At 46.9% G+C, this 24113-nt stretch overlaps 1 protein-coding gene across 2 annotated transcripts; it reads left to right on the top strand.

Moving 5' to 3' along the window:
• The first annotated feature begins 1730 nt into the window (after positions 1-1730).
• Fam83d (family with sequence similarity 83 member D) lies at positions 1731-22939 on the top strand. Of its 2 annotated transcripts, XM_057781209.1 has the most exons (4): positions 1731-2212; positions 14568-14735; positions 19400-19524; positions 21508-22939. In XM_057781209.1, the coding sequence occupies exons 1-4, from the start codon at positions 1739-1741 to the stop codon at positions 22493-22495; spliced, it is 1755 nt and encodes a 584-aa protein (XP_057637192.1). In that variant the 5' UTR covers positions 1731-1738; the 3' UTR covers positions 22496-22939. The 2 variants fall into 2 exon arrangements, with proteins under 2 accessions (XP_057637192.1, XP_057637194.1); XM_057781211.1 differs by lacking the exon at positions 21508-22939 and having other exon boundaries at positions 14568-14739; positions 19400-19518.
• The last annotated feature ends 1174 nt before the right edge of the window (positions 22940-24113 follow it).

Genomic DNA, 24113 nt, shown 5'->3' with positions numbered 1-24113 from the left:
GGAATCTACAGTCAAGAAATGGTTATCTTAAGATGAAGGACTGGAGAGATGGCTCAGTGGTTAAGAGTATACATTGCTTTTGCAGAAGACCCAAGCTGGGTTCCCAACGTCCATGTGTGGCTTGTAAACACTTGAAACCCCAGCTCTGGGGGAATTTGACACTTCTGACCTCCAGGGGCACCTGGGCTCACATGCATACCTTCCTGACCCCCGTATAGACATACAAACATATTTTCTAAAATGGAGAACCATATTGAGGAGAGCATGGTGGTATGCCTCTGTAATCCCAGTCCTTGGGGGGCGGAGGCGGGAAGATCAAGAATTCAAGGCCTGTCTGGGCAACAAAGTGAGACCTTGTCTCAAGCAGTATTTGAGCAGGAAAAATGATGGTGTGGAGAGGGGAAGGAATCGCTGGAGAGCTACAGGGCAGTGGTAGAAGGGCTGGAAGCTATTGCCCAGGCAAAAACGTTGATCAGGCTCTGTCACAGCTTACCCATGCAAACTGAAGTTAGACGTGGTGATCACCTGTGGACATTCTTTTATGACTGCTTATGCCCTGTAAATATATTTTCTCAGTGAAATAGGAAAGAGCACAGGAAAAAGGTGTTATGAAGAACAATAGGTATTTCTTCCTTTTTTATTATTTTTAGTTAGCATGTAAAACAACGGACTTGTTATGACATTTTTATACACATTTATTATTGTAGTATGATTACATTGGCAGCTAATTTTAAAGACAATTCAGATCATGAATGTGAGGTACAATTAGTCTACAAGCATGATCCCACCCTTCCCCCATTTTATTTCTATGGCTGTCTGGGTGCAAGTGGAAAGAGGAGTTTAAATAGGACTGAGGTGTTGCTGGGCAAAAAAGTATGAAGTGATGGGGAAAGAAATGAAGGCAATCAGTGAAGGAGCGGGTACCACAATGGATTAGTATATATATGCATACGTGTGTGCATTTATGGATGCACATATGTATATAGATATATATGTGTATGTTCACAAGGTCTTAGGTAGCTTGGGATGAGCTTGCATTTGACATGCAGCACAAGGTGGCTTTGAACTCCAGCTCCTCCTGCCCCAACCTCCCACGTGCTAGGAGTGTGCCACTACACCCGGTTTTGCGCCATTGGAAAAACATTTATTTGTGCACCAAGTATGCATACAGTATCCGTGGATACCAGAAAGGGCATCGGATCCGATGGAGCAATTACAGGCAGTTAAGAGCCACCAAGTAAGATGAGAGTCAAAGTCAAATCTTCCAGAAGTGCTCTTAGCTGCCGAACCATCTCTTCAGTCTCCGTTTTTTTTTTTAATGAATAAATAGATGCACGGTGGAATGGCAATATAGTTGACCATACCGAAGCATGTCCAGGAGCAAGTCCGAGTCTCTGGTCCCGGCTCTCCGGTGGGGAAGCCGGCAGGGGGCGCGCTGGGACAGCTCCGGGCCCCGTCTCCTGCTGGGACCGTTCTAGGACCGCAAGGGCGGGGTAAGCTCCGATTTAAATTTCCCTCAGCCAGCAAGCTGTGAGAGCAGGCGATGGGCGGGTCCGTCTTCAGAGAGAAGCCAATAGCAATAAGGGGGCGGGATCTACGGGTTGCCTAGAAGGCAGACAGCCAATGGGAGATCCGGGGCGGGGCGCCGAGCCAATAGCGCGGGCTGGTTTGATTCAAAGGTGCCTATAAAAATCTCAGGCGACCGTCGCACTACAGTGGACCCTCGCCGAGCGCTGCCATGGCTGCTCACTGTGAGCTGTTGGACGAGCTTCCCGCGGCCTGCCTGTCGCCGTGCGGACCGCCCAACCCCGCCGAGCTGTTCAGCGAGGCGCGGCGCCTGGCTCTCGAGCAGCTGCTGGCCGGTGGCCCCGAAGCCTGGGCCGCCTTCCTACGGCGCGAGCGGCTGGGCCGCTTCCTCAACGCCGATGAGGTGCGCGCGGTCCTGGGCGCCGCCGAGCGGCCGGGCGAGGATGGCGCGGCGGTGGCCGAGGACTCGTTCGGCTCCTCACACGACTGCTCGTCGGGCACCTACTTTCCCGAGCAGTCGGACCTGGAGCCGCCGGCCTTGGAGCTGGGCTGGCCCGCCTTCTACCGGGGCGCTTACCGCGGTGCCACGCGCGTCGAGGCGCATTTCCAGCCCCGCGGCGCTGGCGCCGGCGGCCCGTACGGCTGCAAGGATGCGCTGCGCCAGCAGCTGCGCTCCGCCCGAGAGGTGAGCGCCCCCTCCACCCTTCCCCGAGGTCCCCCACCCGCCTGCTTTGCAGCTCAACGCCGGACCCCCAGCCACCCTCGCGGGGAGTAGGGGAGGAACTTCGGCCTTCAGAAGCTGGAGTCGTTCATAGCTCTGAGCCCTAATATCCGTACCCCTGGATCAGGGCCCAGTTGCGATTGTTAGTTTAGACCAAAGTGGATTGCAGAATTCCCGGGACGTTAGCTGACAACTAGATTCCACTTTCAGGAGCTTCTTAAGACACGCATTACTAAAGAGTCGCTTTACCCAGAAGATCGTTCCCAGAGACCATTGAGAATCTGTTAGTGCCACTTAACTCCCACGCGTCTTAATGTCGTAGACGGATAAATTCTATCCCAGGCCTTTGACTTCTGACCCTTCTGTAAGTGAGTCTGGTGGGAGAGCCACATCCCCTCCCCCTATGTCTGGGGCTGTTCCAGATAGCTTTAACCCAAAATGTAAACACTTCTACCTAACCCAGCCTCTCTTTACAATGGGTTTTTAATCCTAGCTAGTGTCGACTGAGGGCCTGGTTGAGGTGGGGAGGAAAGAGTCTGGCCTGCCCCACTGAAGCCTCTGCAGTGGGATCAGAAGACGGCTGCACTTGGGAGGGTGTGGCTACAAGTTTGCAGGCTGGCGAACACTGCTCAAGTCACAGACTTTTTTTGCTGTGCCAGGAACATAGTAGGCAAAGCCCCAGACCATGTCCAGACTTGGTAGGCCTGGTACCACTATATGTCAAGGTGAAGATCAGGTTGAAATTGCCAAGGCTAGGAGCAAACCTGTGTTCTGGATTTTTTGTTGTTTTGTTTTGTTCTCGTTTTCAAGACAAGGTCTTTAGCCCAGGCTTACCTGGAGCTCACTAAGTAGCCCAAAGCCGGCCTCAGTTCCAGGCAGTCCTCCTGCCTCAGCCTTCCTAGCGCTGAAGCCAATGTTCGGATCCTGTTTGTTTTTTTTTTTTACCTGACTGGCGGGGATGCAGTGATAGAGGGTAGGTGGGTGACCGAGTGCTTTGCTGTTTGGGGAGTGGTATGGCTGTGGCTAGATTAGTGTCAGAACTTATGGAACTTTGAGTGGGCTGAGGATCTGTTTGACTTGTTTTACTTGTGGGTTCAGTAAAACTTTTAAGCTTTTGGAAGAGGTGTATTTGTGAACCAAGTGTGCATGCCCGAAACTCTCCTCTGGGAGGAGAACTTGAGCTCCTGGGACATCTTGGAAAGGACAGAACTGGTCTCCAAGAAGGGCAGAGATGTGGGTTGCTCTAACCTTTGCTCAGCTTGGGTGAAGGGGCACCAGAGTTAGAGGTCAAAAGAAAAACGTGCCTTAAAAGGGATCTGGCTGCAGCTGATAGTCCCTATCTTTCAGGCAATCTGGGAAACATTCCTGGTTAAGACCTGCTTTCCCCTCTACCTAGTTCCTTTTACACCCTCTCCTAGATTCTGTATATGGAAGCTGGGCGGTGCTACTGAGAAAGGTGGTCTGTCACTTTAAATCCAATGAGCATTTTCAGTGTATGTGCCAAATTTCGTGTTTACACAGAACCTCCAGATTGTCACACTGCCAGGGCTGAGGCCACAGGGGAAGAGGTGTGGTCTATAACTTGTTCTTAGTTTGTGGGGGGGATGGGGATATTGCTACAGGCAATGAGTAAGGGGCTAGAAGAAAATTTGGAATGGTGGTGACTTAGTCGGACCCAGAAGGAAGGGTGGAACTAGCTGATGGAGCGGATAGGGACTAGACCAAAAGTGGAGAATGCTGATCGTATTGCTGTCCCTAGCAGTAAGTCTGGTGAGAAGTGTAGGTTTCAGAGGGTGAGGTTGCAAGGAGGCCAGAGATACCTTTGTAAGAGAAAAGAGCCTGCATTAAGGAAGGGTGGGCAGGAGGAGAGTCATAGGCAGACTTGTTTGAGATATGATGAGCTGGAATGGAAAAGCAAGAGAGGAAGGTATATGGACAGTGAGGGAGACTGGAGGTGTAGCCCAGCCATAGAGCGCTTGTCTTAACATGCTTGAGGTCCTGGGTTCAAGCACACAGAGGGGCCAAGGGGAGAAAATACAAATAAAGGAGGTTGATACCTCTGCCTCCCAGTTCTCAGAGATCAGCCTGTCTCTACCTTGGAATGCTGGGATTGAGGATGTGCGCTACCAAGCTGGCTGGGGCCGAGACCTCTTAGTTTGAGCAGGCAGTGATGCTACTACACTGGAATACAGGAAGGAAAATAAGGGGGAGACTGAGCGCTGTGGAAATGAGTTAGTTTTTATTTGAGGCATCATGAATCTGAAGTTCAGAGACCATCTCTTTAAAAAAAAATTTAGTTGGCCTGGTGGTGGTGTTGTACACCCTTAATCTCAGCACTCAGGAGGCAGAGGCAGGTGGATCTCTTGAGTTTGACGTCGTCCTGCTCTACAAAGGGAGTTCCAGGACAGCCAGGGCATTACACAGAGAAACCCCGTCTCACAGAAACCAAATAAATTTAAAAAAAAATCAAATCAATAAATAAAATTTTAAAAAAGAAAAAAGAAAAAAATAAGTCAATAAAAATTGTTTGCTCAGCTGGGCGTTGTGGCATACCCCTTTAATCTCAGCAGGCAGAGGCAGGCTGAGATTTGAGGGCAGCTTGATCCTACATTGTAAGCTCCAGGCCCACCAAAGCTACGTATGGAGACCTTGTGTCAAAACAAAAAAGTTTGCTTCCTCTTTGCCAGATAGTATTTCTAGTAATCTTGAAGTAGTTGTGACTATTCTGTCCACTTTACAGAAGATGACCTGAAGCATGGAGAGGCTAGGTTGCCTCTAGGGAGTGATGGAACCAAGACTCTGCCCAAAGCAGATTCCGACCCTATTAACTACTGTGCCCTGTGGGGAGAAGGTGTCCTGTCTCCAGGTGGATGGGTACACAGAGGGATTAGAGGGCTGATTTGCTGACTGTCTAATAAATGCTCCCACCTGTAAAGACGTGCATGGGTACCTGGGAGTGACTGTGTCATTTTGGCCATGTCCTTTGAAGTGCATTACCTGTGACAGGGAGGACTGATGGGGCATGTCTGGTGTTTTTGGGTGTCTGATCTGTTTGCCATCTAAGGATGGCAAACGTTTGAGGCTCTAATTGAGTCCTTTACCAGATTACCTCACAGTCTTTCCAGTGGCCGAGGAGGCTGACTTGAGACAGAGCAGGCGCATCTAGGTCAGGTAGCTTGTCAGAGACTACTATGAGGCAGGGCTAGGTTCAGGGCCTGAACTCTGCCTGGCTCCTAGGTCCACATAGTGTTTGCTTGCTTTGTTTTTTTTTTGGAGATGGGGGTCTGTGTAAGATGAGGCCAGCATTAAACTAACTGTCCTCCTGTCTCAGCTTCTTGAGGGTTTTGATGTGCCACCATGCCACATACAGGACCCACATTTAATCTCTACCCTCCTTATCCTCCCTGCTTCCCAGCAGGCTGGAGGTTTTAAATAGTTTTCTGGATATTTGTGCTTTTAGTTCCCATTTGCGTGTCTTACAAACAGGAAAGTAATGACTCTAGCAAGAGCTGTCGGTTTTAGTAGACGGGTGACTGGGACTGAGGAGTCGCTTCAGCAGGTGTAGATGCTGGCCTTCAGGCCAGACAGCCTGACCTCCACTTGTGAGCAGTGGAGCTGTGAGCAGTGACACATATAAATAAACGAGTGAATGAATGAATTAATGAATAAATAAATGTTTGTTTTAGTTGTAAAAAAAGAAGACTGGGGTGGCCTGTTTTAAGGGGAGGAAGAATCAAAGTAGCAGAGACCAAATGGGGGAGGTGGTTCATGACCTCTAGACAATGTAGGTCCCTGGTGTTTAGATTTTATAAATTTCTATGCATTTTACCTGTCTTGGGCAGGATAGACCCAACCAAGTATTTCTAGTATCTGAGAAAAATATAGAAATCTTGTGGGTGAATGAAGGAAATGTGAATTCTGTATGGAGGGTCCGATGTAGTGAGCCCAGAGGTGGAGGCCAGGCTGCCCTGAACTGGGGTTGGATCTAGTTGCTTGCTCTCTGCAGCATTATTTGCCCTCAGTGAGGAAATCTGAGCACCAGCCTGCATTCTCTGTGGTGGGTTGGGAGGAGCCTAGATGCCAGGTTCTGTGATTGGCATACAGCATGGGATGGCAGGGGCACTCGCCAAATGTCAGGACTATCTGTCTGAATGGATGGCTCAGGGATGGGTTTTCCCAGCAGTGCTCTGACCGCATAGACTCCCCTGGGCATCTGACACAGAGTAGGTGCTCATTAATTTTTCTCTTTTGTTCATTTAGTCTCATGCTTTTTGGCGGAGGGGGATGGAGAGGTGGGAAGGTAAACTAAGTAATTTAGGTAATTCTTTCTGCCAACTAGTGGTTGACAGCTGTGGTCTGGAAGTGTGCCCTGTTGGGCATTTCTGATGTGCTTGTTCAGCTATCCCAGGGTGCTGTTTGTTCTTCGTCCCACCTCCCCGCCTTCTCCCCTATTCTACTCCCTCATTTTGAGATGGTTTTGATGTGTAGCCCAATCTGGCCTTGAATTTGAGATCTTCCTGCCTCAGCCTCCCATGCAGTAATATCTGGTATCCAGAGATCCCGGCCTACGGATGGGAGTTCATAGGCCATGCTCACCCTCCCAGATGTCACAGTCATACTTGTCGTGCTTACCAGCTGCCATTCCTTCTATGCTTTTCTTCCAAAGAGGCCACTTTTGCGGTGACCACACCTTTGGGCATCCTTTTGATGACCAGAGTGTTAGTGGTAGCACTCTTTGCATCGTGGAAGAGTCCAGCAAGGAGGAATAGTAGCTGAGGAATCTTCTGGAGGCCCCTGGCACGTATGAGGATGTTCTGAAGGATTGAACTCTCCTGAGCTTGCTCAACCCTCCCCCGTGTTACAATAGAACCTGTACTGTGGAATCAGTTCCTGTTCCAGATGCTTGGATCAGCCTGACAGGTTTTCTCGGCCTCTCCACTATTGGCGTTTGGAGAGGATGGTTTTTGACCTGGGGGCACTGTCCTGTTCACTGTTAGACACTGAGCATCTCTGTCCCCACTTACTAGTAATAGTAGCATCTCTCTCTTCCTCATGACCTTCAAAACTTGTCTGCAGAAGGGACAGCAAGGAGTTACTGCTTAATAGTTGGAATTTCTGCTTTGCTGGCAAAAAGTTTAGAAACAGCAGCAATGGTTGAACAACATTGTGAACGTATTGAGTGCCACCATTAAACAATAGTTCCATAATTCCACACACACTATTCTTTCTGTCTGCCATTTCATTTATTTATTTTTATTAATTTTGGGAAGGGTATTTGAGACAGTGTCTCACTTTGTAGTCATGACTGGCCTGGAACTTGTCATGTAGACCAGACTGGTCTTGAACTCACAGAAATCCACTTACTTCTACCTCCTGAATGCCACCATGCTTGACTTTATTCTTTTTATTAAACATCCATCCGTCAGGAAGAAAGCTACAGGATTATTCTCTGAGCCATTTATATATGGATTTATTCCTCTCAGAAAAAGCAAAAGATCATACAAACAATATAGTGGTTATACTGGCTTTAAACAGCCTTGATGTGCGGGGTAGAGTGGTATATGCCTGTTATCCTAGCTCTGGAGGGCTGAGACAGCAGAATTGGAGGTTAGCCTGAGTATACAGTAGGACCTTGTCTTGAAAAAACAAGCAAAGTAGGTCCTGATGTCAATGATATCAGCCTCTAGAGAAGTTTCTGTTGTATTCTCCATTGACCTAATTGTTCCGCTTTTGTGTCTTCCCTAGAAACACTGGCTAAAACAGGAGTAGAGGTGTACTGATTGTGGGAGCTCTGGTCACACCAAAGGCCCAGCATATCACATTGGGGAAGAAATTAGTATGTGTACACCACGGAGGACCCTGTGGCTTTCAAGACTAATGAGGGCAAGCTCTATACTCTGATTCAAAGTGTTTAGAGCTGCGTAGACCTATTTGAGTGCCGTTAACTACATGTGTCATTTAAGTTTGTATAATTGAAGCTAAATTAAAAACTTAATTCTTCTGTCATCCCAGGTTCTCATGGACAACACTGGCCAGAGCAGCATGTGTCATTGTGCAGCCTTTTATCTGTGCATGGATTAAACACACAATGCTATATGTTCTTACATATACTTGTTTATATGAAAAATTGAAGAATAACCCAAAAACTAATAATTGGAGTTATTACCTTAATGGAGAGAGAAGAAAAGGAAAAACAGGAGGGAACATACCTTGTTTTATAGATTTCATTTTGGAACAGGAAAATGCTTTATACAGTCAAAAACTTAGAACTGAGAAACAACCCCTCCTCACCCCACACCTTACCCCTACCCCCCAAAAAAGAACAAGAACGATAACTGCATGATTTCCCACTGTTTCTCAGGCTGGAACAATAGTGCAGAAGTACGGCAAAGTGGAGTTGAGTGAAAAATTGGTTCCTGCCCTACTGACCTCCAAGAGAGGCGCTGTGCCATGAGTACCACTCTCTGTAGACTCGAACCCACCACATGGCAATCTGACACCAGCCTATAAATCCTGGGGAAACAGTACATACTAAGTTTAACTTTTGCCATGGAAATTGCATTCTCTTGTTTTTTCTACCCAGAAGATTATATCAAAGCAGTTTTTCCAAAGAATGCATGTGTATATCTTTTTCTGAGACAGGGTTTCTCTGTGTAGCCCTGGTTTTCCTGGAACTCCTGTAGAAATCAGGCTGGCTTTGAACTCAGAGATCTGCCTGCCTCTGCTGGGATTAAAGTGTGCACTACTACCACTGTGCTTCAAAAGAATTTTTATTTTTAATCTCAATGAGCAGTTTCAGTCCCATTAAAACATGTAGCAAGTGGTGATTCCTGCCTATAGCTAAAGCAGGAGTAAATTCCATTTGCGACTAGCCTGAGCTAATACCAAAACCTATCTCAAAACAAAACATGAAACCCAAAGGGGAAACAGTATGTTTGATATCTTTAGCAAGAGACTCTGTAGGTGATTGATGGTGATGTGCTTAGCATAGGGAATTCGGTGGTCAGGCTTCCAGGCTATCTAGGCTGACACACTGCTGAATGTATACAAGGCTTTGACTGAATTCCAAACATTCTGTATGCCTGATCTGCCTTTATGACTCTTGGGTGGGAAGGGAGGGAAATTGAGGCACACAGGAAAGGGGTGATTGACATGTGCTTCCTGCGAGAATGAGAACAGGAATGACTGGCCATGAGTGGTCCCTTCAGGCTGTGCGTGTGCCTGGTCAGAGCCCTGAGCAGCCTGGATCAAGGGTGTGTGACAGTAGAGCAGGCTTTGTTTCAAGGACCCTGAACCTCAGGTGAAATGTCTTGTCCAGGCATAATGGCAGGATCCGAATTAATACTATGGGTAGCTGCCACTGAGGTTTTTCTGTGTGCCAGGAACTGCTGTGGGTTCTCTCATTGGCTGAATCACCACCAAAGGGCTTGAGCTTTTATGCAAAGGTTATTTGCATATTCTAGAAGCCAGTACAACCTAACATGTACAGCATGCCTGATTCTGCAGAGTGGAAGTCCAGGTTGGTTTTGCAGCACATTTACATGACAGCTGAGCTTCACATGGTCCCCTATTCAGTCTAGCTCTGGCTTTATCAGCAGAACTGCAGGAGAGGGTGCTTTCTCAGCATGCTGGGGAGTTGCGAACTTCCTTGACAGTCATCATGTTGTTTCAAGTTATCCTTCGTGGTGGACTTGTGCCCATGTGGGATACTCTACTGTCCGTCCCCCCGCCCCTCCGGATTACTGCAAGTTCTTAGTAATTATGAGATCCCCACATTAGACTTGTCTGAAGCAGTATTTAGCTCAGCGTGCTTCTAATGGTAGGCTTTGGTGGCACACAGACTTGGGTTGACATTTCAGCCCTTGCACTGAACCCTTGAACCCATTATCTAGCCTTTCCAAACTGGGGATGATAGTTAATAGGGCTTTGGAATCTCTAGAGATCTTCTTGAGGTTTTGGGCTAAATGGCAGAGGCAGAGATTCCAGTTCTGCCTAATGAGTGGTGTCTGGGCTCTACACGTTTTCTGAGGCAGACACCTGTGATCTCTGTTCTTCAGACATGTGGGTGTTGGTGAAAATCAGCAGGGGGTTCTTCTAAGGAACTGATAGATAGGCTTGTGGTTAGTTACTCAAGCTGAAGATGGGGGACTGGACACATGGGTGACCTTTCCAGATGTGACTTGAGGAAGCACAGGTAATGTGGAATCAACATCCCTCTTCCCCAGCTTCTGGCCAGCTGGGTGCTTCCTCCATGGGTATCTGGAGTATAGGTGTGACCCTAAAATAGACTCTTGGAAATTACCACCCTTCTAACTCTGAGAGAAAGGGCTGGGTCCATGCATCTCAGGCTTAGAGAAGGTGGTGCCTAGGGTGGCTGTGGGCACTTTGTGGGGGTGGGCTAGACACCCCCTAAAGGGGAGTAGATTCAATGGCAGACGTCTGTACTGCCTTCCTAGTCCAGGCGTTCTGCCTGTGTTCAGCAGCTGTAGTATGAACACTTAGGCCAAGGAGGCTGTGCATGACTGCTATTACCCGCAGACTTGAACCCACCGCCTGGCAATCTGACACCAGCCCATAAATCCTGGGAAAACAATACACGTTAATTAGTTTGACTTTTGCTGTGGAAATGTCCACTCTTCCAAGTGGATGTGTCCACCTGGAAAACAGGACTAGACTGGTGCAGTCTGTAAAGGACTGTCTCTTCTAAGAGGTGAGAAGCTGCAGGCCTGTTTCAACTGTGTAGGACTTGGGTGTCTGAAGGCAGGGCTGGAGGGGGTGAGCAGAAGGGTCTAGGGAGGGCAGGCTTTGAAGGAGTGAGAGCCTTCCTGTTGAAGGCTGCCACAGGAGTGCTGGGCTCCTGCTAAGGCAAGTCTTCAAGGCTTCCTACTTTAGTAAGAAAGGAGGATGTGCTGGATGCTGGGAAAGGAAAGCATCCCGTTGCCCTCAGATACCCTGAGTCAGACAGACCTTCATATTTAGCCTGTGGGAAAGGTTAAGGCTTTAAAACCAAAGATGAACCAAATTGCAAATTACGACTCATTAGCTAACAAAAGTGTTGCTTGTACACCTGTTTTATTAATTGGGCAATCAGAACTGTTTGGCAGGCTTTGTGCTCTGGGCCCTGCTCCCATTCTGCCTCTGGTGGCCCTCTCCAACCCTGCCAGCTTGGCTGGGTTCCTAGTCCCTGTTTCAGTAGCCCCCAGGGTATGTTCATTGCCCATCACTCCGCATCATCTGGGTTCTCCTTTCCCATTTGACTAGGTTCTCACCCTGGGGACCAGCCCATCACCTAGCTGTATATAGCTCACAGATGCTCCACTGACCTTCAGAGAGACCAACAGGTCTGCACAATTTTCTCTTGCCTTTCTCCAGGATCTCTATTCCAATTCTTGCACCTTGGAGTCAAGTGCACTCTATGGAAATTTTACTGCTACCTTTGAGTCAGGCTCAAGGATCTCTCACCAGCTTGTATGTATTTCTGTGACCCGGTGCCCATTGCTGAGCTTTCCCATGGCTCCTTCTGCTCCCCTGTAGCCTCAGAGCTTCTGGCTGGGGCTTTCCTTTTTCAGTCCCTAGTCCTGCAAAAGAGCTGCAGAAATTTGTTAGACTCAAAGATGCCCATCCCCCACTGGGTTGCAGGATAGAGGTTCCTGGTCCTGAGTTGGATGGAGAAAGTAGGTTCTGTGGCAGCATCTCTCCCTGCACCTGCCTATTCTGGATTCATCTTTCTCTCTATTCTGCCTATGAAGGCAGTGTGGGCTAAGAAGGACTGACATGGATTCCATAGCCTTCTACTATCCCTCTTTGCCAGTCACGTTCCATGGCTCCCTTTCCTGCATACTGTACATTCCAGCTGCACTGGTATGCACCCTGTCCTTCCCATCCTCTTCTGTCATCACGTGGTTTCCTGTCCGACAGTCCTTCACTTCTCCAATGGCCTCTTGTCCCAGGCAGGCCTTGAACACGGGATCTTCCTGCCTCAACTTTCCAAGGAGTTGAGATTACAGATCTGTGCAGCCAGGCCTGGCTCCGTTTCTTGTTCTTGTCTGTGGTTCAGCTCAGATATTACCTCTTCCAGGAAGCCTCCCTCCTCTCTGTGTGTCTATAGGTGCCTTCCCTCACATAGGAACTGACTTACTGCTCCCTACAGTTTACGGACACATCATTTTGCTTTCCTCACCCCATATTCTGTCAGCCCTGTGGAGCCATCTCTGTGCCCAGGTAGGGACAGCCTGCAGTGGACTCAGACACCGTGGACTCAGACACCAGCTGCCTCACTGAGCTAAGCCCATTCCACACTTCCACTCATTTAACCATCCCAGAAGTCCTGTCGGTCCGTGCTCTTGTTATCCAAACCTTCCAGAGGGCAAGGACACTACGGCTGAGAGAGATTAAGCACCAAGTGGCCATGCTGAGCTCTGTGTCCTGGCTTTTACCTTAAACCCTGCTACAGGCCCCAGATGAACAGGTTGGGCACAATTCTCACAACAACATATAAAAGCCATCAGAGCCAATAAGCTTCTGAAGATGCCACCAGTTCTAAAATGCTTCTTGTTTTGTTTCCCTCACTGTTGAGGTTTTATGAAGGTCAGGCAGGGAGTGGGATGGAGGCAGCCAGAGAGACACTTGGTCATCCCAGGTGGCACTTGCTTCTGGGAGCTGGCATTTCAGGGTCATTCATCTGAGCAAGTGGAACCCTGGCATGTTAGAAAGGTAGCAACATTGCCCATTTGTCTCTGCATCTCTCTCTCTCTCTCATAGTTTTTTCCTAAGATAGGCTTTCACTTTATCTAGGCTGACCTCAGCCTCCTGAGCTTGGATTATATGCTTGTGCCCCCATTCCTGGCTTCTGTGTTTCTTTTTAACCCTACAAATGCTTAAGGGATAAAGCCTGCCAGTTACCCACTGTGGCTGGATCTCCACCATGGAGATGAATGCATTCCATTTGAAGGCCTCTGCGGCAGAAGAAGGAAGGGGAGGTGAGATTTAAAAGTAATCATAGTGCTCAGCCAAAGGGTTAATGTGATTCAGAGACAAGGGATTTTTACTGTTGAAGCTGGGAGATGGAGAAGCCTGACCACTCCCGATTGCAAAATAGCTCCCAGATGCTGGCTTCCTGACTTGCTTTGTACGGACTTGTTCTAAGCCTAGATGTTTTTACAACCTTGCCTCCCTGCCAGGAGTTTTCTGCAGGCCCTTGAAATAATAGCAGCCTCTGTAAATGAAGGAGGGAAGCCAGGGACCACCAAAATCTCCCTTGTGATGGCTGTCAAGGTAGCTGCAGCCCACACTGGTAACATGGGCAATTGAGCAGACACCAAGGGTCTCTTGGACCCTGCCCTTGTGCAGTTCTTTAGGTTTTAGAGCAGGCCTATTTTGTAGCCTGGGAAGCAGACATCCAAAACAGTGGACACATGGGTGAGCATTGGCTCTTAGCTGTGGTCTGGGCTGGCTGTAAAAAAGTCAGTTCTTATCAAGGGCACACATGTTGGGAGAAAATAAAGAACAGAGCTGAGCCAAAGGTCAGAATCTTCAGGAAATATTTCCATTCTTGTCCTGACTGGTGGGGAGTGTGTGGTGTTGGAAACAGAAGATGGGGGTGGAGGTGCTGTAAGCTTTGTCTGATCATTTCAAGAAATGAATTGGTAATGAAATGGAATCTTTCTAAAACAAGGTAAAAGTACTCAGACCATGATCCAAAATCAGACAATAGAAAAAAAAAAGTGGACTTGAATATTAATAGTCAAAAAAGGGCTTCCTAGGTGACTTTTTCTTCTTTGCATTTATTTATTTGTGTGTGGGTACACATGTGGTATGGCATACTTGTGGAGATCAGACGACAGCTTGCAGGAGCTGGTTTTCTCCTTGTACCATGTGAATTCTGGGTATTGAATACAGGTCATCTGGTTTGGTAACGTGTGCCTTTGCTAGCTGAATCATCTTGCCAGCCTCAAGATTTTATTTATCAACTGTATAGCTATAGAATCTGAAGCCTGACTGGGAAAGCAGTGTGATTCAGATCCCAGTGTATTGGTCTAAGAACCTAGACAACTTGCCGGTCCAAACTGATCTTGGAAGGTGGGGTTTAGTGATGGCACAGAACTTAAGTGAGAAGTTTGCCAGTGTAGACTAGGTTGACTGGGGGACACTGGGGAGTGCCAGCTGGCTGGGCCAAGCAAAGATTTGTGAGATATGGGTGCCTGGGTGTCTTTGGGGTGGAAAAGAGCTGATGCTGAGGGGAGGCCCACACTGCTGAAGAACAGAGTATGTGTGAGATGGTGTTTGAGTTCCTTACTTCTCTTCCTGCCTCATCTCATAGGTGATTGCTGTGGTAATGGACGTTTTCTCAGACATTGACATCTTCAGAGACCTACAGGAGATTTGTAGGAAACGGGGTGTGGCTGTGTACATCCTTCTGGACCAGGCTCTGCTCTCCCACTTTTTGGACATGTGCATGGATCTGAAAGTTCATCCTGAGCAGGAAAAGGTTTGTGAGACACCATTTCCCGTTTCCCCTCTGTCAGCAATGTGACAGAGTGCCCGTGGTCTACAGTGTGGTGGTGGTAGTGGTGGTGGTGATGGTGGGCTCACTGACACCTGAGGAAACTGAAGTCTCAGAAAATGAATACCGGCCAACCGTGACCTTGCAGTTCCATTCCTCAGTAACTACCCAAGAGGAGAGAAACACACACAGCGACATGTCTGTTCATAGATGCTGGGAGTTTCATCAGCTAATAAGTGGATAAACAACACACTAGCTCTTCAAAACAATAGAACAGTATTCACCCTTCAAAAGTATTGAAGTGCTGACACATGCTACCGCATGGGTGAACCTGAAAACAAAATAGTAAGTGTAGGAAGTCATACAGAAATGATCATAAACAGTATAATCCCATGTATACGAGGGCCAGAACAGGGTCATCTGTAGAGACAGAAAGGTAGATTAACATCAAGTTTGGGGGCATATGATAGAGGGCTGGGTAGGTTTGTAGCTAAATGGGTACAGGTAATGAGAAAGTTCTACAACTGTGGAAATGGTTTTGTGTATCCATAAAAGTGTAGATTTGCACACTAAGCAGGTGAATTTTGTGATGCATGAATTACATCTCCATTAAGCCATTGTAAAAAGAAAAAAAGGCAAAATTGCTCTCAGGTTTCCCAGCAGTGAGCACAGACCAACCGTAGCCAAGCCAGTGCTTGGAGACTGCTGCCGCCTGCCACCATGGCTCCAGGTGGCTCCACTTTTAGCCACAGAGACCGTCTTGGAGCTCTCCTTCTGTGCCTGGCACTGCTCACTGCTCTGACAGATGTGGCAGCGCTCACACTCATGGTGGCCCTGCCATGTTGTGGTCCTGATTGTGGATCAGGAAATGGTGAGATCAAGAGCCCAGGAGTCCACAGCTACAACATGGCCCAGGCTTTGACTCAGTCTGCCTTCCTCTCTCCCCATTTGTGCAGTTGCTGTCACCCGCTGCTGCTCATGACAGAACCAGGTTTTATGTCCTTTTCTCTGGGCATGAGAATAATTCAGTATCTCGATATAAGGCCACAACCCTGGCCTAGTCTCTTTGGGAATGCAGTAAGAGAGGCATTTGTTATAGAATTCATGTTCTAAAGAATGGAGCAACTTGGGAAGGTCAGCACATAATTCATCATAATGCTGCCAGGCACTTCTTGGCACAAGGAATGCAGCATTCAGCAGAGAAGTCAGCCTTTGCCCCTCTAGGCCTCTGTGAGAGGCCCTGACTTAGTGCCTTGTAAACAGACAGATAGGTTTTTACAAAATTTCATCTCTTTAGCATTCCTCCAGAGCGCCTGCTGACTGCTTTTCCTAATAAGCAAACCAAGGTTTGCTGAATAAGGTCATTACTAGCTTGTCATTTGTACCACAGGACATTTCATGATACAGGTAGGATTGGGCTTTGAGACTCAAATGGTACAGCCATGTGACTCAGCAGTCAGCTTGAATATAAGTCCAGAAGGGCCAAGGAAGATGCCAGTTGGGCATGGTAAAGAGCACTGCCGTCTATCCAGGTATTTAGGCCACAGCTGCTCTTGTGGAAGGGGCCAGGGTATAATTTCAAGGTGCTCTTGGGTAATTAGGCCGAGTCTCAGCTGCAGAACAATGACAGAACTGTCCCAGCTGTGACAAAGCCATTTGCTCTGCTTCATCAACAAGGCAGAAACCCAGGAGTGATTGCTGACTTTGTTGGCAGCTGCCTTCATGGTGGTCCAGAGCCTCTGCAGGAAGTTTAAAGACAGTTTGTCTTTATAGTAGGTTATCTCCTTCCTAGGTAGGCACCAGCTTCCCTCCTAGGCTTTTCTGTGTTGTGGGTTTATGCCCGTCTCAGAGGCTCCTCCTACCCTGGGCTCTGATTGGTTCAGTATTTTGAGTCACTCTGTCTACAAGAATCTGGCTGCATATTCATGGACAGGTGTGCAGAAGTGCTGTGTCCACAATTACAGGTTTCCACGACATTCAGCTATGTTAAAGGATAGGATACAGCCATCTCTAGCCCTACAGGTAGGCTGTGTTTATGCTCACTGTGTGTTGACTTACCTACTCCATCCATCCAATATCATGTGTTCATCTGTGAAATATTTCAGTTTTTAAAGAAAAACTTTACCTTAAAATTAAGATTTATGAATGGTTATAGAGATAGATACCTGAGTTTGGGTCCCAACATGTATGTCTCATAAGCACATGTAATTCTAACTCCAGGGTATCTGACACACTCATGTGTACATACTCACACATAGATACTCATAATTTAAAATCTTTTAAAAGTCATCTTTTTAAAGATTTAAGAAACTGCAGCAGTAATATAAGGAATTTCTGAATGTTCTGTGTCCAAATTTTTCAATTATTGTTATTATCTCACTGTCCTCAGTGGGCAGTGGTGGTGGCGCACGCCTTTAATTCCAGCATGTGGGAGGCAGAGGCAGGCGGATCTCTGAGTTCAGGGCCAGCCTGGCCTACAGAGTGAGTTCCAAGACAGCCATGACTACACAAAGAAACCCTCTCTTAAGTCCCCAGCCCCCAAAAAGTCAGTTAGATTTAGCACCATCTTATCGGCACCTTCTGAATCTCAGCTTTGTTTCACTACTGCCCCTTCTGTAGCCCAGGATCCAGTCCAGCAGGGCACCTTGCACCCACTAGTGAAGTCTCCCTGGCTCTTAACCTCCACCTTTGTGGTTTGACATCGGACACTTGTGGAGAACACTAGCCATTGTTCTGTAAATTTGTATTTATCCTATTACTCCCTGTGGTTCAGTTCCTATGCATTTTGATAAGAATACCAAAGACATGATTGTATGTCCAGGCATTAGGTTTTAATTTTAATGTCTTATTTGGCAATAATGGCAGAATCGCAGAGCCGCAGACAGCACAGGGAGTACCATGAATGTCTTACCTGGCTTCCCAGTCGTTTGTTTGTTGCACTGTATGACAGGCCGGAGCTGGAGCCTGGAAGTGGTGTTGGTGTACCTGTGCCCTTTGTTGCCCACGCGCATAAAGATAGAACTGCTTGTGTGCACCTTTAATCACAGAGACAGTGGATCCGAGAATCTGAGGCCAGCCAGGGCTTCATAGACAGATCTTGTCAAGAAGGAAGGAAAATTGCTCTGCCACCACATAGATCACCCTCATACTTCACCTCAGAGGTCATGTCACTCCTGTCTGTTATTCTGTCACGTCCTACAGTGTGTGTCTTTCTGAGATTGGCTTTTAGCCCTTGGCTCAGTGGTTTTGAGCACCATGTAAGTTACATGTTTCAAAAGCTTGCTCTTTTTCATGTGTTTCTTTTATTGTTGAGTGTCCAGGTGTGGTTGTGTCATAGTCTACTCTGTTAGGAACGGAGTTGCTGTGGCTGCCCATGCTGAGACTCAGTAGACATGGGTCTCCCTCCTCTGCTTCCTGTGGTGTCTTGCTTAGGATTTCAGTCATCAGTTACTTTTTTCACTAGTTTTTGAGGGCAAGAAATACACCTCGCACCTCTGCTGTTTAGTGTGGTGCATGGGAGAGGCTCTCTGTTTCTATAGAATAAAAAGATTCAAATGATTCTAAACATTTACTTAAAATGTAAAATTTATTGTTATCATCGTGTGTGATGTGTGTGCAATGCACATGAGGTCAGAGGACAACTTTGTGTGTCAGGTCTCTCCTTCTATCTTTATGTGGGTTCCAGGGATTGAACTTAGCCTGTCAAGGTTACATGACAAGCACTTTAAGATTTATAGTGATATACAACTTCTATTCTGCTCAAGATTGTCTTCATATTTTGCATGCTGTTATGTATGCATTTGTATGTGTCATCTCTATGGGAATAATTATGCATCCATGAGTTCATAGTGTACCTTTTTGGTTACTGTGTACCTGTAAGAGATGTGAACTGGCTGATTAATCCCCACATGGTGTGTTAGAGACTTGACCTGATTACAGCTTCAAGCCCCTTCCAATGTGGAAGTAAGTGAAGTAGGCTATTATTCCTTATTGATGCAGTGAAACAAAGAAATAGGAGAAGTGCCAGCTTAGTTTTCAATCCTTACCAAATGTTATTCATTACTAACATATGTTCTTTGATTATTTTATCTCCGCTGCTTTTGTTTCATAATCATTACTTGGATTCTATTGGTTTCTTCCAAAAAGCAAATGTTCTTTATAGTACATGCACACATGAGCTAAGGATCTCTAAATATCAGCCAAGTGTGGTGGTGCAGGCCTGTAATCCCAGCACTTGGGATTGCATGTCCAAGGCCAGCCTGGATGATAAAAGACTTCTTCTCTACATAGGAAAAGATGGGCTGGATGCAGAAGTAACATTACTTGAGCAGTGCCTGACTAGTGTATCATGTGTGCTGTCGCTCAGTGGTGACCCTATGCTAAGCTCCTGCAAACAGGTGTGTTGGGGGGCAGGAAGCTCAGCCTGCTGGACAGTGTCACTGTGTTGGGGAGCAGGAAGCTCTGCCTGTTGGACAGTGTCACTGAGTTGGGGAGCAGGAAGCTCAGCTCGCTGGACAGTGTCACTGAGTTGGGGAGCAGGAAGCTCAGCCCGCTGGATAGTGTCACTGTGTTGGGGAGCAGGAAGCTCTGCCTGCTGGACAGTGTCACTGTGTTGGTCTCTGATTTTACTTTTTCCTCCTACCCCATAGCTGATGACAGTGCGGACTATTACAGGAAATATCTACTATGCAAGGTCAGGAACAAAGGTTGTTGGGAAGGTCCATGAAAAGTTCACACTGATTGACGGCGTCCGGGTGGCCACAGGCTCTTACAGGTATGTTTTGAACAGTGCCTCACCAGTTAGTCCAGATCCTGTAGAGGAGTAAATGCTTGCTCCTGCCAACAAGAGCCCTTCTGATAGCACCCCCCCACACCGTGTGTGTGTGTGTGTGTGTATGTATGTGTGTGTGTGTATGTGTGTGTGTGTGTGAGTTGGTTCATCATAGTCATCTTTTGTTGGATGTAGATGGGATAAGAGTCTCTTTTTTTTCCCTGTGGTCCACAAAACTAAGGTAAAAGTTAAACAAAACTTGAGACTCCACAGTTAGACTCCGGCATTCAAGTCTTGGCCTAGGCCTTTGGGGAAAAACCAGATGCTAATTGGCCTCAAATCCTGGTTTCCCGGGGACTTGGACCCCACCTACTGTACTTACTTGAAGGTAAGGACATTTCAGACTAAAGCTACTCATTTATACTTTACTGTAAGGTTGCTATAAGCCTTGTAATGAGTACTTTAGTCTAGAAAGCAGGCCCACCTTGGAAAATCCCACTTTGCCAGTAGCATCTTTGGGTGGAGAGCAGGAAGATGAATGAAGGGTTGAGGTAACAGCTGGCAATGCTAATCTCTGGAAGTTATACCATTCTTACTCACACCGTGTCATGCTGTGTGCTTGGCTATCTTTCTATTGCATTGTCCAATGATACATGCCGGTACAGAGTTTGAAAAAACAAAACAAAACCCAGTTTTGTAGAGTGTGCATCCCTTGGTGGATTTGTGCCAGCCATGGTTTTGTGGCAGGTGAGGTAGTAGCTCTGGGTGCCCTTCTTTTTCACACAGTAGCTCCATTGTTCAGAACCGCACACAACATGCTCTTGAGACTTCCTTCTGTGAGACACTTGTAAATACCAAGAGGGCTTACACATTCCCCAAAGTGGATTTAATTTATACCGATGAAGCTTGACTGAATGGTTTTTGGCTGTTTGAAAACCTATAAACATAAAAACTGCCCTCTACACATGCACTGTCCTACCACTCATGACAGTGATACTCCTGTGTGTTGGGACACGCTACAGCCCTAAGGTCAGGTAGCTTCTTTGATTCTCTTACCTCATCATGGGTATTCCAAAGACTCGTGGTCTCCGAAGCAGTTATCAGGCAACATGTTATTAGTCACGGTTCTTAGTTGCAAGAAATAGTTGAAACTGAGTTTCAGGGTCTCCCGTTAGTGCTGCTTGCTTTTGGCTCAATGTCAGGAGGCTAACTCATTGTGCAGAGTGAGACAGCAGCCTGCAGACAATGCTAGGGTGAGAAGGTGCAACTGACTGCAGCTCCCCTCGGCCTCGGGGGATGTTTATTAGAACACTGTCCCTGACTTCTGCCTTGCTCTTTATTCTTTGATACCCTCTTCCTTTGAAGGCAGAGACCCTTGCTTACTGACCCAAACTGCAGCAGCTGTTTCCCAAAGGGAGAGACTCCTGAAGGAGGGACACACATCTCTGAAAACCCATTTGGCCCTTGAGGAGTCACAGATGCACTTTGGATGAATTCCAGGGATCAGACATTGGCCGTTCTGGACCACACTGAGACTAGAGTGTGCGCATGAAAGGTTTTGTGGGTAGAGACAAGTGTAGGTTCTGTTTCCAGAGGAGGAGGAAGATGTGCTGGACAGGGAAGAACACCAGGCTAATCAGCTCTAAAATGTGCTGAGCACTGGCATGTTGGTGGAGTAGCCATCTCCACCTGAGAAACTGGAAAAAATGCCACTAGCTTCCCACTTTTGCATCTCCTGCTGATTCTCTACCCTTAAAAAAAGGCTGCTGGCCTAAATATTGTATACCTTTCTCCTAGGATAAAACCGCCTGAGGAATGTGTGTGTGTGTGTGTGTGTGTGTGAGTTAAGCTATTAGCCTCCTTTGTTTTTGACACGCATATTTGTTATTTCATAGACAGCACAGCCGCCACTCTTACATGGCAGCTACTGAGAATAAGTAAACCGAGATCCCTTATCTTTACTTGCTTGTGTCTTTAATCCTTCAGTTTTACATGGACCGATGGCAAATTAAATAGCAGTAACTTGGTAGTTCTGTCCGGCCAAGTGGTTGAACATTTTGATCTGGAGTTCCGGATCCTGTATGCCCAGTCAAAGCCCATCAGCTCCAAACTCCTGTCCAACTTCCAGATCAGTGGCAGGTTTGACCATCTGGCTGACAGAAAGCCACAGTCGATGGAGCCCACACTGGGCAATCTGCTGCGCATGCGGCTGGCCAGACTCTCTAGTACTCCCAAGAAGACCAGCCTGGGCCCAGAAGTGCCACCAGAAGATAGAGCCAAAACCAAGCGCCATGACTCTGAGGCTTCTACCATCAGTGATGAAGACTATTTCTACAGCCACAAGGACCAACTCGAGGATAGCAAGGTGGTTGATGCTGCTACCCAAACAGAGCCAGAAGAGACGGCTGCAGTAAGCCTGAGTGAGGTGGGAACACAAACCAGCTCCAGCGTGGCGTGTGTTGGGATTCAAGCCACAGTAGTCACGAGGGCAGCAAGTTCCCAGGCCACAGTGTGGTCCAAGTCCACCAGCACGCAGACTGAAGCTGATGAGAGCTTCTTTCCTCAGGGTGCCCAGTCTAAAGAAGGGTCACCTGAATCCAGGATGTCGGTGTCGAGATCTTCTAGTCTGAGGTCATCCTCTTCTGTGTCTTCCCAGGGCTCATTGGCCAGCTCTGTCAGCTCTCATATCTCCCTAACAGCCCCTGACCTCCACACTCCTGGATACCCCAAGTACTTGGGTCTGGGCACCCCCCACCTGGATCTGTGCCTGAGGGACTCATTCAGAAATTTGAGTAAAGAGCGGCAGGTTCACTTCACTGGCATCAGGTCCCGACTCAACCAGATGCTGACTATACTGTCCAGGAGAACCCTCTTCTCAGAACACTACCTCAGCTATGGTCCGGGAAGCTTTACTAGAGCGTCTATGAACGTGGTTTCTGTCAGGGACATAGCACTTTATCCCCCCTATCAGTGACTGCTATGTTCAGCCAGCTCTCTCCAGGCCAGCAGGACTACCTGCTCCACCAAGTTCCACATTCCCCAGCCATCCTCTTACACCTCTGGGTTTAAGTCTAGACATTGATATTTTTATTTGTGTTCTGTAGAAGCCACCTGTTGGTTTAAACACTATGCATACTTTTTTTTCCTTTTGCACTATTATAATATTATATCTCAACACTACATATGTGTTTTAGGGTTGGTCGTGTGTGTGTGTGTTGCACTCACATGCCCTTAGTGCTTTGAATCACCACTTTTTAGGATCAGAATCATATTTAAAAGTTAAACAATGTTGTTTCTTAACTGACGTTTTCTTTAATAACTGTGTTCTTAGCATTAAATAAGTTTAGACAACTTTTTGTTGGCCTGTGTTTGATTTTTCTTTCTGGCAACCTTTTCTTTATCTTTAAGGGTATGTCATAAATAAATGTACCATATAGGTATTTGTGTGATTTGTTTCTGTTTTATTGTTGTTGTTTGTTTGATTTTTAAAAGATTTATTTATTATGTACGTAGGAGTTTTGCCTGAACGTATCTGTGTGAGAATGCCAGATCCCCTGGAACTGGAATTACAGACAGTTGTGAGCTGCCATGTGGGTGCTCGGAATTGAACTTGGGTCCTTTGGAAAAGCAACTAGTGCTTTTGCCATTTCTCCAGCCCCTCTTATTTATTTATTTATTTATTTATTTATTTATGTTTTTGAACAGTCTTGAGTAAAGAAGTAAATGATACAGATTGTAAAGGGGACAATATATTCATTAAGAGTTAGAAGACAGGGAGGTGGCGCACACCTTTAATCCCAACTCTTGGGAGGCAGAGGCATGTGGATCTCTGTGTTCCAGGCCAGTTAGGGATATACAGAGAGACCCTATCTTGAGAAAAGAAAAAAGAAAAAAGAGAGAGGAAAGCTTAGTGTGTGTAGTGGCATATGCCTCTGATCCAAGCACTTAAGCCAAGACAGAAGGGTTTGAGTTTGAAGCCAGCCTGATCTGTTCAGGGAGACCCTATCTGGAAAACAAAACATGAAAAATTTAAAAGACTTTGAGTTGGTATTGGGGTCAAACCATCCTTGATATGGTGAAAACCGACATTACTAACATTACTGTACCTGAGAAGTCTTGCCAGCATAGCAGGCCTTTGTGTGTGTCTCTGCTTTTGTGTTTTCAAAGAAAAACCCTGAGCTGCTTCAGAGAGGACCATGGCTATCTGCCAAAGGAGTCCTGGGTGTGCATTCTTGGGTTCACGTTTACTCTAGTGGCCCCAATGGGTCTAATTTCATCAGATGGGTGTATTGTCAATGATTTAGCAATCCCATATCCCAGAGAAGGGGCAAGAAAGGACACTGACAATTATCTCAGATTCCTGGTCCAGTGTCAGTCTATTGTAACTGGTTCCCTACATCCTGCTAATCAGGATTGGTATGATTGTGGAATCCTGGTTTTGTCAGTCTCATTCATAAAAACAGACAAAAGGAAAGAGTTAAACCGTGGCTTCCTCCTGGCTTGCCAGCCCAGAAGTCTACAATAAGTAGGGTGTGGTCTTCAAGAAGAATGCTGATGCATGCAGATCAGGAATGTCACTGTAGATTTTCATG

The sequence above is a fragment of the Chionomys nivalis genome, chromosome 9 (genome assembly GCF_950005125.1).
Source record: "Chionomys nivalis chromosome 9, mChiNiv1.1, whole genome shotgun sequence".
Taxonomy (NCBI): Eukaryota; Metazoa; Chordata; class Mammalia; order Rodentia; family Cricetidae; genus Chionomys; species Chionomys nivalis.
The sequence above is the reverse complement of the archived record's forward strand: the minus strand, read 5'-3'. Positions and strand labels throughout refer to the sequence as shown.

Bases quoted from the DNA above. Each gene is read 5' to 3' on its own strand.
- Fam83d (XM_057781209.1), top strand. From the start codon at position 1,739: ATGGCTGCTCACTGTGAGCTGTTGGACGAGCTTCCCGCGGCCTGCCTG. The intron at 2,213-14,567 runs GTGAGCGCCCCC...CTCATCTCATAG, and splicing joins AGCTGCGCTCCGCCCGAGAG to GTGATTGCTGTGGTAATGGA. The intron at 14,736-19,399 runs GTTTGTGAGACA...CCTACCCCATAG, and splicing joins TTCATCCTGAGCAGGAAAAG to CTGATGACAGTGCGGACTAT.